The sequence below is a fragment of the Pinus tabuliformis genome, chromosome 3_2, assembly GCF_031772625.1.
Source record: "Pinus tabuliformis cultivar Carrire ecotype Pingquan chromosome 3_2, CPIR1, whole genome shotgun sequence".
NCBI lineage: Eukaryota > Viridiplantae > Streptophyta > Pinopsida > Pinales > Pinaceae > Pinus > Pinus tabuliformis.
Window position 1 is genome coordinate 1,110,484,185 of NC_142302.1, and position 16,615 is coordinate 1,110,500,799.

The 16,615-nt window shown below is 39.8% G+C and overlaps 1 protein-coding gene across 6 annotated transcripts in view; it reads left to right on the forward strand.

Annotated features, from left to right (window-relative positions):
- The window catches only part of ATM (Serine/Threonine-kinase ATM-like protein), a 533,430-nt gene that overhangs the window by 409,295 nt on the left and 107,520 nt on the right, over positions 1-16,615 (forward strand). For all 6 annotated transcript variants that reach the window (XM_089417581.1, XM_089417585.1, XM_089417584.1 and 3 more), the window contains 5 exons: positions 15,116-15,196; positions 15,411-15,500; positions 15,700-15,762; positions 16,047-16,187; positions 16,486-16,542. In XM_089417581.1, the coding sequence (XP_089273707.1) occupies positions 15,116-15,196; positions 15,411-15,500; positions 15,700-15,762; positions 16,047-16,187; positions 16,486-16,542 (432 nt within the window). The remainder of the gene's footprint in view (positions 1-15,115; positions 15,197-15,410; positions 15,501-15,699; positions 15,763-16,046; positions 16,188-16,485; positions 16,543-16,615) is intronic.

The window sequence follows — 16,615 nt, forward strand, 5'->3', positions numbered from 1 at the left end:
TTAGCTTAGCCTTTTGTAAAATATAATTGTATATATACATTTTATCTTGCTGATTTTTCCATTAATACTTAACTTATTTTGCAGCCATTGTTTGGATTGTTTGCTAACTCTTGTGTGGCAGATTTTGAAGAGCAACTTCCCGCAACATCTAACAAGTGTTTGCAGGACCTTTGGCAAGTGTTGGGAGTTTGATTTCCAAGGATGTCGTGAGCCCTTTTGAGACTTATTTTGTCCAAGTCGAGTTCATTAGAGGGCTGCCCATTTTCCTCTTTAAATCGTGGGCATTTGGAGAAAATTGACACCTTGTTTCCCTTAAATGAGTTTTGTGAGATCCTGTCACTACTTTCTCAAGAAAAGAGGTCTAGTGTCCAAGCTTCAAGCAATTATTTTGAGCACTGTTGATAATATCGGCGATATTCGGAAATATCGCGATATTTTCGGCAAAACGGTATATCGCCGAGAAAATATCGGCAAATATCGGAAAATATCGGCAAAATATCGCGATATTTTGAAAATATCGGCAAAATATCGGCTACATTTTAAAATTTGAAAAAATTATTTTTTATGCTTGCCGATATTTGCCGATATTTTCGCCGATATTGCCGATAAGATATTTTCTGGACCCTCGCCGATATTTTGCCGATACCGATATTTTCAACACTGATTTTGAGGACTCTCCTTGAAGTATAGGTGGGAACTTTGAAGGGCCCTTTTCTCATTGTAATATTAATAAAAGATCTAACTTGCTTGTAGGAGCTTGGGATTTCTCCCATGGTATCCTATCTCCCCATTTAGAAGGAGGCTTCTCTTGGGTGGATTGACATTTGCATGGTTTAAGCTTTTATACTTCATTCACTTACATGCATCATTTAACTGGGAATTAACACAACCTCACTATCACATTTCATTAAGTTAAAGTTTGTTACAATTTCATTTTAGCTTTGCATTTTCTTTCTCATTGTTGTTTGGAGCTACAAGCTTGCATTTTACTTTGGGCAATTCATTATTTACATGCAAGCATTTTTTATTCTTAACAAACTTTGATTCGTTTCCATGTATCTTGGTAAATTTTTTCATGAGCACTTGAATACATGCTTTAATTTTATGCCACATTGTTATCTTGAATATTGGAGCAATTTATTGTCTTGTTTATTTGAAACAAATTTTACTTTCAAGCAATTCACTTGTATCATTTTATTTCATTGATGAAACACATGTAACACTTGTAAGCTAATTTTATTCCTCCAATTGAAGTTATAATTGCAACTTATGTTGAACACTATTTCATTTTCAGGCATTGCAAATCAATCTCTTTGAAGCATTTGCATGTATCGTTATTTTAATTTGGGGAATTAATACAATTTGCATTTCATCTAGGCATTTTAGTGTAGGAAGATCCCAAGCCTCATTAAAATTTTACCTCCAAAAATAAGTTGGTTGAAGTAGATATCTTAGGGATCCTCTACTCCTCTATTGACTCCTCAATGTGAGATCCATATCATTGAGCGAGGGTGAGGTCTGAGAATTGAAGAGTTAAATTGTAATCTTGTGGTAGAGCTAATTAATAAAATTAACCAAGAGCACTTTTCATTACATTTACTTTACTTGTCTCTTGATGGTTTGAGTTTTCATATGCAAAGTCTATTCCAAAAGCAAGAGTTGTAATCATTTCAAACAAGTGTTTTCTTTTCATGTTTCAAGTCTAATTGCATATTGATGTCTTGGTTTAGCACTTCCTTTCTTTTACATTTCCAAGTTAATTACTAATTTTTGGGTTTTGGCAAGATATGTTTCACATGTTTTGTTTATAAATTTGATTATCTCAAAAGCATTTTGTATCTTACATATCTTGTGTTAACAATTCTTATTTACATTTCAGGGTTACTTTGTTTTCTCTTTTGAGAGCATTGCATTTTACTTTGAGCAAATATATCTTTAAATTGTTGAGCAAATTCTTTATAAAGCACTAGTTTTATGGTTTTTAATCATATTAATGATTGGCATTGTTATTTCAAGTTGCTCACTTCATATTTGCTCATAAATCCTTAAAAGTAATCCATTTTCACTATAACACTTTCCTAGAAACTCACATCTTTTAACTTAACTTTTCATTAGGGACCACCCCCTTTAGCTAACTTAGGAGATAGCTCAAACGAAGAGAGTTGGGATTCGTGTGACAACGCCTTCTCTGAGTTCCCTGCCACCAACCACACCTTGTGGGGTTGAAGGCTTTTCTCACTAACTTGTAGGTAGGTGTACGCGACAGGGTCAACACGTCCATCGATAGTACTACTATGGTCTCTAACCCCATTTCCCTGCTCATTGGCAAGATGAGAGGTACTTCCCATGAGTCCCATACTGCATGGGTAGGATGCCTTGACAGGAGAACCACTCATCCTGTCCCTAAGTCGCCATGGGGTATCACAAGGGAAGGCTGAGCCATTTATCTTGTACAAAATGCACCATTAAGGGAGGGTGAATCGCCCTATGGTCGCTTGTTGGTCCAAGAAGTACCCCAATTCCCCCGAAGCTCCCAGAGCTCAATGCATGCATCATGTAGGATCCTGATAAGAGGGTCTCTCAACGACTCCGAGTCGTTCAGGAAAGGCACAAATTTGACCTTTCCCCGGGGCTTAGACAAAATATCTGCGACCTGTACATCAGTCTCAATGCGATGGAGTCTCCTTGCTCATCGATGTACCATATCCCAGATAAGGTAGTATTTAATGTCTATATGCTAGAGCAATCATAGAATACGAGATTCCTCAGCAATCAAATCCCCCCCTGGTTGACACAGAAGATCACGGTGGTATCCATCATGTGTTCAAACAGATCACTGAAGAGCTTCCGCAACTAGGCAGCTTCACACGAGGTCATACTCATAGCTATGTATTTGGTCTCACCGGTGCTCAAAGCAACTGTCTTATGCTTCCTGCTCATCCAAAATATCGAGCAGAACCCAAAGAGAATCAACACTTAGAGGTGCTCTTGAGATCCTACACACTACCTACCTAGTCAGCGTTCGAATAATCATGCAGCTTCATATTTTCGGTAGTGTATCTCAATCCATGAGAGACTGTGCCCCGAAGATATTTGAGAAGATTCTTGTCACCAATCTAGTGAGGCTCAACCAAAATATGAGCCCAACATGCTAACTGCGAAACATGTATCCGGACGAAAGTTCACCGGGAACATCAATGCAAATGAGTTGATGAAACTTAGAGGCATTTCCCAAATCTGGTCCGGCATCAATACCACATAACTTCTGAAAGTTAAGCTCCATTAAGGTAGTCACAGGCTTGCAGTTTACCATTCCAAATGCAGAATCCAACTCCCTCTTACTTTTGCAAATGAGAGGGTCTGCACCTGTTAGAAAGAGGTCATCCTTAGAAGGTGCCGTTATGAGAGGTCTATCATCCACAACCTTCAAGCAATGGTTTGGATTGGCTTCACTCCTAGTGAATCTCAGCTTCATCAGATAGCTATCAATCCTCTCATACTACGCCTGGGGTGTTTTGCTTCAAGCCATAGAGGGCTTTCTTCCACCTGCATACATGAGATTCCGATCATGAATCTCAAACCCCTCGGGTTGTTGCAAACCTGTGGACCTGCTACATGTGAGGAATAGTCCCTTAGTAAGATTTTCCTTTGGTAGATCTTAGACATGTACTTTCATGCTCTTTTTGAATTCAGGCATCCCTCTCACCATCTAACTCACATCAGGTAGGGCCCCATAAAGTAGACCTCCGATGCTATAGATGAGATGTGTCAACTGACATGGTCTCCAATGGACCATCCTTCAACTTGATACAGATTGCCAACCCTGAACTCAAAGATAAAAACATCTTTGAAAATTCTATTTTCAAACACGTACCTTTCCATCGATGAATGCCACCCTGTAACCTTTGACTTCCATTGCTGAAATGGACACCAGGTTCTTCTTGCGATTAGGTACATAAAAGAGATTCTTATAAATGAATCAAGTTACCCTCATCCAATTGAGGGGTAACATTCCCTACACCCTTTCTGGGACCGATGGCATCGACTCCAAGTATAATCCCATGATTGTTTCCATCTCTACCAAATTAGAGAGAGCACCCTTCTATCCGTTGAAGTGCCTTGAAGCACTACAATCAATAAGCCAGATTCCCAAAGAGTCTGAAGGAGAGGGCCAATACAAGATAACGCTTCTTTATCTTATCAGAACAACATTTGATTCTTCATACCTGGGGTTCCTTGCTTTCTTTGAAGAGTCGGTTATTTTCTTCATGACCTGCATTACCTGTCATTCCTCCGATCATTGAAGATGTCCTGGAATGATTGTTATCATCATCAAGTGATGTGTCCTTGCCATTCAGACACTCCTTCGCAAACAAGGCATCTGCCTTTCTTTCCACCCTTAGATTCGGACTTCCCAATGAAGTGATGTTTAGGTAGGCCATCAGAAGCTTTTGTTGCGCCATTCTGATAATGTTCTCTGCTTCGACTTCACCCTTGGTGAATTTGAAGAGGGATGAGGAACCCATTGATCTTTTTGTCCTTTCCCAACTATCTCGGTGATTGCTCTTTCACTCTTGCTTGGGCTTTGTCTTCACCTCAGCTCTGATACCATGTTAATTTTAGGTATATTCTATGCTTAGAGCAATTTATTTCAATTTTCACAGTTAGCTCAATATCTTTTCAAGATTAACAATCAGATCAGCATGAAAGTAAATTGCAAATAGAACATAAACATAGATCGTAGAAGACAAGCCAAAACAAGAGGACACAAGATGTGGCGCTAGCCAGGGACAAACCCCAATGCGGAGAAACCCTTGGTCAATTCTTCTTATATGTTCCTCAATAGTTCAACAGAGACAGAGAGTGATAGTACATAATAACATATATAACAGAAGTCAACACTTTGACTTATCTAAATAAGAGCATAGATCATCTCTAAGAAGATGATACATTAGGTAGTTGAACTCAGTTGAAGACATGCTGCTTCAACTGATTCTCCTAGGTGACTCCATCACCATGTTGCACCTATCATTGTGTTGCTCCTCATCATCATGCTGCACCTCACTGTGGTGCACCATGCTACACCCATCATCACCATGCTGCAGCTCATCATGCTTCATTAATCATGACTATACCCATCACTGTATTGCATCATGTACTTGTTGTCCCATGTGCCATTTGCTGCACCATGCTATCACACTGCTTGTCCCAATGTTTAGCATTGGTGTACCTTGCTGCCACACATGTTGTCCCAATGTTTAGTACTGCTATACCTTGCTGTCACACATGCTGTCCCAATGTTTGCTGCACCAAGCACCATTGCCTAGCTGTCCCCTTTACCATGCTCCAACAAGCACCATTGCCTAGCTGTCCCATTTTACATGTTGTACTAAGCATAGTTGCCTAGCTATCCCCTTTGGCACTCTGTACCTTGCTGCTGTCCTAATGCTTTCTCCATCAAGTATCATATCCTTGATGTCCCATTTGCTTTCTCCACCAAGTGACCTTGTTGTCCCATGTATCTAGCTGCCAACACACTGTACAAACGCTGCTCCAAACAATTTATGTACTGTTGTTCGTGACTGTTCTGATTAGAGCACTAGTGGAGCCCTAAATTTCGCACATAGCCCTTGAACAACCCTTTGGAAAACTACGACACACCCTTAAGAGACCTCTCCTTTGCTACACTGCTGCCTAGGGTCAATATTGGCCCTTAATCTGCCCCTATGCAAGCGTTGTTGTGGTGCTAAGACTTGCGGCCTAGCACACAACAGTCCTATAGCCTTGGGTCCCTCAAAACAATGCCTAAACCAATAGCGTTTAGCCCTTAAGGGCTTGGCCTATCACACCGCATACTCGACCTCTATTACAGCAACTCGGACCCCAAAATAGTCCTGCTATTCCATGTTGTTTCAGCCTCCTTATGCTACGGCCAGGGCATTTTATAACCCTCCTTGGCTGCGACTAGGTACAACTCGTTTAGGGCTTTCTCTATAGCGTTATTTCTCCATCCTAGGACTGCGACTAGGCTCCTTTAGGCAGCGTATAGAAGTAGGGTCTCTTCTCTTGAATTGTTGCTAGATCATCCTCCTTAGGAATGCATTAGGGCATCCTCCTTAGGACTGTGTTAGGGCTTGTAGAGGGCAGTGTGTAGGCCTCCTTCCCTCCTGCGTCTTAGGGCTACTTCCTCCTAGATTTCTCTCACACTAAAACCCAAGAGAGAAATCAAGAGAGAAGTGTGTGTGAAATGACTCTCAAGTCATCTCCTTTTGTACTAAAACATTGAGCACATGTGGGTGTTATTTACTTGCTGGCCAACCTTGACGAATTGTCTTATAACACAAATAAATTCATAACTCCATGAATACTTATCGGAATCGGATGATCTTTAGATCAATTCTACACCTCTCTATGAGAGGGATCCAAGAAAAATATCAGCTGGCATAAATATGATGACCCACATGGAGTTTGGCCTAGGTTGCCAATTTTAACATTTAGACTTAGGGACCCATTAAAAATAATTAATTATTTTAATAAAATTGTCCCTGGGTGGAATTTTCCATAATGATTTCTGGGTATTGTGGAATACATATGTCTAAGCCTCCCTGCAAAAATTGAGACTTAGAGCATATCCAATACTACCAGAAATCAACACTCACTCTTAGCGAGGAATGTGCTCTAGCAAGGCAGCCTGCTGAAGCTTCGCCTTGTTCTGTAACATCTCCCTCCATGCTGCTGATGTGGAATACATATGTCTAAGCCTCCCTGCAAAAATTGAGACTTAGAGCATATTCGATACTACCAGAAATCAACACTCACTCTTAGCGAGGAATGTGCTCTAGCAAGGCAGCCTGCTGAAGCTTCGCCTTGTTCTGTAACATCTCCCTCCATGCTGCTGATGTCTGACATCACTGCCCACCAACTACTGCGCAAATGTTGCATATGTACTGCTGCTGACCCTGCCACTGCCAACACTGCATCTGTATTGCAACTCCCTCTCTTTCCTTGCCACTGTAACTGAGAAATCCACTGTTTTTGCTACTAAAATGGATTCTCTACCATACCCATATACTCTCTAAATTGAATGAACGTAGCTCTTCCTAGAGCCTTTGTGAGTATGTTTGCTACCTGGATCTCCTATGGGGACATACTGCAGTTGTACTGCCCAATGCTGAACAATCTCTGATAAAGTGACATCGGATATCAATGTGTTTCGACCAATCATGAAATACTGGATTCTCAGAGAGTTTGATACAACTCTGATTATCGCAGTAAACACTAGTCCCTTCAATCTTTTTTCTGAACAAACCTAAGTTGCAGGAAACGTGGCCCTAGGGGTCATTTCCTCCCGGGAAACGAAACGAAACCCGGAAACGCATACCGTACGACCTGGAAACGCGTTTCCGACCGTACTGCCACGTTTCCCGAAACGGAAACGTGGCAGTACGGCCGAAAACACGTTTCCAGGCCGTACAAGCCACGTTTCCCCAAATTTGTGTTGTTTTTTTAATTTGTTTTTAATTTTTTTTTAGGTTTCCGGGATGTTCTAGAAACCTATTCGAAAGTTATAAAAGAGCAGTTTGTCTCATTCTCTCATCACACTATTCAGCAAGTCATTTCTCTTGGAGACTGGCAGTTGTTTCAGCTAGGGTGTTTTGAGCAGTGAGCAAAGTAGATTTCAGCAGCAGCAGAAAGAGATTTCAGCAGCAAGAGAAAGAGATTTCAGGAGGAGATTTCAGTAGCAGCAGATTTGGCTCAGCTACAACCATATTTCTCTTCTCTTTTCTGGCATTTCGGGGTAGTCTCAGCCACAGATAATTAATTTGGGTAAGCCACATTCATATTTTTAGTTTTTTCTTACTATTTCTTCAATTTTTCTAGGGTTTAGGCAACCAAAAATATGAAAAACGTTTTTTATTGATAGATTTGTTTTTTAAATTTATTTTTGCAGCAGATTTGGCTCAACTACAGCCATATTTCTCCTCTTTTCTGGCATTTTAGGGTAGATTCAGCCACAGAAAATTAATTTGGGTAAGCCACATTCATTTCTTAGTTTTTTTCTTACTATTTCTTTAATTTTTCTAGGGTTTATACAGCCAAAAATATGAAAAACGTTTTTATTATTTACAGATTTGTTTTTTTAATTTATTTTTGCAGCAATGGCTTCCAGCCAAAGTGTAGCTGCAAGTTCAATCCCTAGGGCCAACCCAAGGGCTGAATATTATCCTCTTTGGAGGTATGTGACGAAGCTTCAAAGATGTGGAGGTGGTGGCTCATGGGAATGGCGATGCAATCTTTGCAATAATACGTACAAGGGATCCTACCCAAGAGTGAAGGCGCATCTATTGCATGGAGGAGGACAGGGGATTTCAGGTTGCACAAAAACATCAAATCCTTTGGCAAGGAGGGCATATCAAAGAGAGCAAGATGAGGCGGATGGTACTAAGAGAAGGCATGATGAGCTTACTCAAGCTCCATCTAACATTGAGCCAAGGATTGTAGTTGAAGCAAGAAAGAGGAGAGCTGGTCACACTCAACAACATGAACAACCAGCACCCAAAAATACCAGAGGCCCAGGGGCATCCCCTTCAGTTCAGGATAGCAGAATTGCTAGATTGGTGAATGTGCAAGCAAGAGAAGAAACTGATTCCAGAGTGGCTAGGTGCATTTATGCATTTGGTATCCCATTCAATGTTGTTCGCTCTCCTTACTGGCAAGATATGATAAGGGCAGTTAGCAAAGCTCCTCAAGGGTACAAGGGGCCCAACTATGAGAAAGTCAGAACCCAGCTTCTCAAAAATGAGAAGGACCTTGTGGAGGACATTTTAGCTCCAATTCGTTCTTCTTGGAGTAGCTCTGGGGTTACCATAGTCTCAGATGGTTGGACAGATATGAGGCGCAGACCATTGATAAAAATATCATTGCCACTTCCCCCAAAGGAGCAATGTTTATCAAGGCAGAAGACTACTCAGGAGAGGTGAAAGATGCACAATACATTGCTGATGTTATTATAAAAGCTATTGAACAAATAGGGCCTAACAAGGTGGTGCAAGTTATCACGGATAATGCATCGGTTTGCAAAGCTGCAGGTTTAATTATTGAGGGGAGGTATGACCACATCTTTTGGACACCATGCATTGTCCATAATTTGAATCTAATCTTAGAGGAGATCGACAACAAAGTTTCCTGGATAAAGGAACTCACAGGGGAAGCAAGGGAGATTATCAAATTCATCACCAACCACCACCAGTCTCAGGCCATATTTCGAGAGTACTCCAAATTGGAGTTGTTAAAAGTTGCTGAGACAAGATATGCCTCAAACTTCGTGATGTTGCGCCGCCTTATTGAGGTTAAGCATGCATTAGTTTCTATGGTGGTGAGTCAGCTTTGGATTGAGTGGAGACAAGCAGATTCAAAGCGGGGATCTATGGTGCGTAGATTGTGCCTTGATGAGGATTGGTGGAGCAGGGTAGATTTCTTGCTAAAGTTCACAACCCCTGCATTTGAGCTTCTCCGGAGTGCTGACACTGACCAACCATTCTTGGGAGAGGTATATGATGGCATGGATTCCATGGTTGAGAAAACTATGGAAATCATTTCGCAGGAGTCTCCACAACTTTTGTTTGTTGATGATCATTTTGCTGGTTTGATCAAGAAAATCATTGTTGATAGGTGGAACAATTTCAATACACCATTGCACACTTTAGCACATGCTTTGAACCCCAAATTTTATGATGAGGAGCTTATTGCTAAAAGCAATGGGAAGAGGAAGGCACCCCATAAGGATAGAGAGGTGGCTACTGGGGTGAAAAAAGCCCTTATGAGAATGTTTCATTCTCATCTACATAGGGAGGTAAAGGAGGAATTTGCCAGTTTTGCTGCAGGAATAGATGATTATGCAGATATATCAGCTTTGGAGGAGAGAAGCACCATGAATCCAGTTAGGTGGTGGATTTGTCATAGAGCAAATGGTGTACATTTGCAAAACCTTGCCATTCGTATTCTTTTACAAGTGGCAAGCTCTTCATCAGCAGAAAGGAATTGGAGCACTTATGGTTTTATTCATTCTGTGAAGCGCAATAGGTTGGGCTCACAGAAAGCAGAGGATCTTGTTTATGTGCACTCCAACCTTCGCCTTGCATCTCGTAGGGGTCCAGAATACAACAGTGGTCCTTCTAAAGAATGGGATGTGGATGAAGAAAATCCTGATTTGGATCTCTCTCTTGCTGCCCTGAATATTGAGGCCGAATCTGATAGTGGAATTGGTGCATCATCTTCTTCAGCACTACCATCCACTGTTGAGCATTGTGCTGCTTCTATTTTTGATGAGGATTAGTCTTTTGTGACTTGTCTCTATAGTTCTTGCAGCCTCATATACTAATATAAATAAAGGATGATTTTGGATTTTCCTATATTTTTATTTTCATTATGTGATCATTCATGACTCATGAGTAAATGTGATGTAAATTTAATCTTAATGTTTAAATGTAATAAATTATAATCATATAATGTAAATGTATCATTCATGCTTTATGATTGCACATATATATAATAATAATTTTTAAATATTTTTAATATATATATATATATATATATTATTATATATATTCGCGTTTCCCCGTTTCCAAAATTTGGGGAGGTCGTGTTTCGTTTCGCTTCCCGTTTCGGAAACTCGTTTCCGTTTCCCCGTTTCGTGCAACTTAGGAACAAACTCACAAGCAATTTTCTAAGCCATATAGCTTCGCACGTAGCTGTGTTGGCTGCCATATATTCAACTTCTGCTGAGCTTAAAGCTACCGATTTCTGTTTCCTACTGCACCAAGAGATCATTCCTGATCCAACACTAAATCTATACCTAGAGGTACTTTTCCGGTCTATTGAACTACCTGCCCAATCTACGTCTATGAATCCATTCAATCTGTCGTCATCCCCTTGGGAGTATTTCAATCCATATCCGATTGTTCCACGCACATGCTTAAGAATGTGCCTAACTGCTGCCCAATGCACCCTTTTCGGTTCCACCATGAATTGACTAAGGGTGTTGGCAATGAAGCAAATGTCTGGCTTAGTGTTGACCACATACATGAGCGACCCAATGAGCTGTCTGTACAAGGTGGGGTCCACCTCCCCTTCTCCTGACGCGTCTATTTTCTTTTAGTTGGTGATCATGGGAGTATCCATGGGTTGACAATCCCACATTTTGAATCTCTTCAAAAATTTTGTAACATATCTTCCTTGCTCAAGGAATATCTCCCCATTGTTTTGCCAAACTTCCAACCCTAGAAAATAATGCATCAACCCTATATCCTTCATGTCGAATTCTGCTTCAAGATTCTTCTTATAGTCCTGTATGAGCCTAGAATCTAGATGACCCTGTTAAAAACAAGTTATCCACATATAATACCAGAATAAGTGACTCATTCTCTACCATTAAATAGTAGAGATTGGGATCAACATCACTCTTGACGAATCCCAATTGCTGCAAGTAACTATCAGTCTGACCATACCATGCTCTGGGTGCCTGCTTGAGCCCATATAGGGCTTTCTTTAATTTGCATACATGAGTTCTCCTTTCATGAGTTTCAAAGCCTTCGATCTGTTCTATATACTCTTCTTCTTCTATCACCCCGTTCAAGAATGTTGTCTTGACATCCATCTAGTAATCCCATTTGACCTGTTAGAGATATAACAGATTTGATAGAGGTATATCGGGCTGCTGGGGCAAAGGTCTCTTCATAGTCTATTCCTTCTTTTTGTGCATACCCCTGTGCCATGAACCTAGCCTTGTACTTCTCTATATTGCAATTTGTAGAATACTTGATCTTGTAATCTACCTATTAGTGCCATTTGTAGATTCTAGTTGTAATCTATACAACCGATCACTTTGGTCCCGATCTGCACTTTCTTTTTCCAGCTCAGATGTTTGACGTATACCTTTTCCTTGATGAAGTAGATGTCATAACCATAATTTTAAAATTCGGCCGATTCGAAACGAAAACGGCCAAGTTGATCCGTTTTATTGCCCAGAAATATGACTCGGTGGAGGAAACGGTTCGGGAGGTCGAGTCAGCCATGACTCGGCCAACTCGGCCGTTTCCACATCTACTCGGCCGAGTCATTAAATCCGGCCAGTCACCCAAAAAAACAGGGATTTTTCTAATTTTTTTTAACTTTTTAACATTTAGCTAATTGTTGGGGACTCCAAGGTGTTTTCTAAATTGGTTAAGTGCTATTTGGGGTCCATTCCCCTCTCCTAGTATTGATATGCTATTCAAATTTCATGGTAATGTTAAATTCTTAAAGTAAAAGTGACATTCTCCTTAATCTTCATTTTCATCCTTTTACTTAAATTTTTAACATTACCATGAAATGACTCAGGATGTTTGAGAGTGGTTCTGGCCTCATTGGATTTCATATGGAGAAAGTAGAATTTTAGATTTCATTCAAAATCCAGCAGACTTATCAGTTTTTCAGGATTTCAAGATTGGAGGATTGCAATGTTTCCATTGAATTTTGTCATGTATTAGGGTATGGAACTCGTATTTAATCAAGAGCACCAATCCCTCTATGTACCTTGATGTTAGTGACATTGGTTGTCGAACTCCTCCGGGATTCGCTCCTAAACCAGGAGCTTCTGAAAATGTCACTCCCACTCCCGTTTTCGCTCTCGCTCCCCACTTTCGCTCCCGCTCCCAAGTAACACTGAGCCAGATAATGTTGGCAACTCTAGCAGTTGCCAATAGTACTGGTCACAGACTTTTGTTGTAGAGGCCATTTATGGCCTCCTTGGTTATGTGTTTTTGTTTTGATCTCTATATCAACATTGTGTATGTATTGGACAGTGCATTGGGTGCCATTTTGATATAATGGATATATTCATGAGCCTACTTTGATCATATGTTGTCTTCTATCTATATTCTAATGCTGTGTGTTTGCAAACATGACTGAAAATCTTTAAAATTATGTGTTTTTATAAAAAATAAATATTTAATGTATTTTTTACAACGACCTAGTCATTGAATTCGAACTGGCCGAGTCAATACCGAGTCGGAGTTGGAGTCAAAGTCGACCCTCGGCCGAGTCGGAGTTGGAGTCAGAGTCGACCCTCGGCCGAGTCGGAGTCGGAGTCGGAGTTTTAAAACATTGGTCATAACCCTTGCTTTGTAGTTGTGACACGGAAAGTAAGTTCATTCCTAATCCTAGTACATGCAGCACATTTGTGGCACGGAACCGCTCTCTCGATTCTGTCTGAAAAACTATGGTACCCTTTCCTATTAGAGTACACTTTGCCTTGTTCCCCATGGCGATCTGAAAGTTCATCTTCTCTTCTCGATATTTTGAGAAACACTCCTTGATTCCCGTCATATGCCACGAGGCTCCATTGTCTATATACCATACTTCTGATGATGCAGCATTAGTTATGCACGCCACTTCTTCTTCCTTCCTGGAAGCCAACATAGAGAAATCGAAATCTCTCTCTTGTGCAATCTTCTCAAAATCTGTGTGACTCTGCTGAGGTGGATGCCTCCGTATCATGGTCTCGACCCATAACTGATTTTCCCTTTCTGTCTCTGATTACTTCCTTTGATACCATGTGAAAATTCTATCACTGCAGCAACTGATTTACTTTTCCTACTTATTTCATCATAAGTTATTCATGAAATTACGTCAACAAACATTAAAATAAATACTGCTGCAAATATCACACCGTAATACAAAAACAAACATATGCACACATTGACACAGTGATTTTGGACTAATGTCTCCAGAAAAACCCTATGTGGGAAAGCTGGTGCAGCAAGGGAGGATTTAATTATTCAGTAATTTTCTAGTACAACAGGGTGCCAAACTGGCTTACCCATAGAAAGACAAATTTCGAGCATTCCTTCTAAACCCAGCGTAGGCCCTACTAACCTTTGTGTTAGCTTGAAACCCTCTACGTCAGCTTGAAACCCTCTGGGTCAACCTACTTAGGCTCTGAACAGCTTCTCTGGCCTTCTGCGTCACTCCTGCAACCTCTGCGTGGATGATGCCGGCCTTGCTGGCTCTGCGCAGTCTCTGCTGCCTCTGCGCTGATCTCCCGTCTCTCTGCTCCATAGTTGCTGCCTCCTGACTGCTCTCCAGACCTCTGGTTCAATTTCTCAGCAAACCCTGCTCCAGAAATTGAACTGACTGGTCTCCTTCATTTTGTCCTCCAAGTGACCCTCAAGCCTCCTCTTATACTTTTCTTGTTGACAAATCAATGGTTGAGATTAAGTCCCTAATCAACGGCTAAGATTAGATCTGGCTTGATCCATGTCTTTTGGACCATTCTAACACAGTTTCATATTAATACACATTAATATTTTATTTTCTCTAAGTTTAAACTTAGGGACTTCATTAAAAATATTAATTATTTTAATATCTCCTGAACTGTTTAGAATCTACCCAAACCCTTTTTGGGTATTGGAGATCTCATGTGCCCCAACCTCTCCACCAAATTTTGCAGCTAGAGCACATCCGCTGCTACCCCAAATCAACAACATCACATCGGCTACATGGTGGCTATCAGCGGTTGCTGGCTGTCGGCTGGAAGATATGACTAGGAGAAAAATTCTTCTATGAGGTCACCCACTTTTGGTGGGTAACAAGATCTATACGTTGTATTTTGACATAGGATATATGTTTGAAAGCATCATGTAAATAATATTCTGCTAATTCTGTATCTAGGATGTTATCTTTTATCTCTGAGAATCATTTTTATCCTCTAGGCACAAATTTTTACCGTTTGTATAGATGTATTTCTAGTCTGTGTAAAGTATGTGTACAGTTGACAACTTTTGTGTGTACTCTCTACTCTCATCTTCGCGCATGCACTTTCAATGTTTTCTGCATCTGCTTATATCAGATTGGCACAAGTTCTTATCGAGCTGATCATTACTTGACCAATCATATGAACATTTTACAATTTATTCGAAGAGTCAAGTAGGTTGAACGTCCATTTATGTTTTGCTTTGTTATAATATGAGATATTGTAAATGACATTTGAACTCTATATTAATAATCCTTGAAAGGAAATAATTAGAAGGTAATTGCTTCCCTTGCAACTCTCATATGTTTAAAGTATCTTGCACAGGTATTTCGACTTGTCTCCTTATGGTTCAACCTATCAACAAATCAGAATGTGGTCAATTCCATGATCAAGACAATAAAACAGGTGTGACTCCAGGGAAATATATATTTAGTGTTAATTCCATCGAAGATGGATGCTAAGTACGAAATGTATACTGAAGTATTTTATACACGACTGGATAAGCTCATAGTCCTACAGAACCAATGGCCTATAAGCAACATTCTGATTTTTGATATCCTATTCTATGTTTGCATTTCTTTCCTTGATATTCTTGTAATTTTATTGTATTTCTAAGCAGGTTCAATCATATAAATTTCTGCCATTAGTGTATCAGATTGCATCAAGAATGGGTGCCATAAAAGATGGTCAAGGATCTCATAGTTTTCAGGTACCATCTACATGGAAAATTGACTCTACTCTTATCTCATATAAGTTCACTCACTTTAATTATTTTATCATAAAAACTGACCAGTTGTGAGCTATGGAATTAAATTAGATATTATATTGGTGAGGAAATCAACTCCAATTCTTCCGCTGTACATTGGATAATTTTGACAAATTTTATGACTTGTCTACTGTACATGCAGTTTGCATTGACAATGCTTGTTAAGAAAATGGCTGTTGACCATCCATACCATACTATATTTCAGGTAATTGTACTATGCCCGTCTGTAGATATCATTCCATTTGTGATTAACCTTGAGCAGTAGAATTTCTTGGACAGATTTTGTTGCTTTTTCTCATATTCCTTTGCCAGTTGTTAGCCTTGAACCTTATTCATGCAACTAACCTGCTGCATTTGCCTTAAAATAGCATTCTATATTTATCGTTTTTCTTTAGCAATTTCATTAAATTGTCTACAAGGCATTATAAAGAGAATTCTTGCATGAACTTTGCTGTGTGATCTAACATTGAAGAGTTAATCTTTGTTTAGCTTCTAGCTTTAGCCAATGGAGATCGTGTCAAAGATAAACAAAGAAGCAAGAGTGCATTTGTTGTTGACTTAGACAAAAAGCATGCCGCAGAGGACCTCTTGAATGAACTCAAATCCCATCATGGTGCAGTAATTCAACAGGTTATTTTTCTATGAACAGTAGAACCAAATGGTCTTCCATTCTTAAGATAATGGCCCTTTGACTGTTCCTTCTACTTCTAAGTGCAAAATGTTTTGCAAAGAGAAACAACGAATTTTGAACTTTGGCATTATAAATCAGCTTTCCATGTGCTATATGGTTTATTGCCATTCATTAACCATTCATGCTCTTGATTTGATTTTAAGTGTCCTTCATATTGTTAAATCTTTTTTGATTAAAATCCAAATTTGGGTTCTGTTAATGGTTGTGATTTTTGTTATTCATCTCATTTGTTTGCAGATGAGGCAAATGGTAGAGATCTACATTAAACTAGCAGAACTTGAAACTAAGAAGGAGGTAATGTTTATATTCAGTTTCCCACTGCCAAATAAAATGTGTTCATCTTTAATGCAATGATCAATCTGAAATT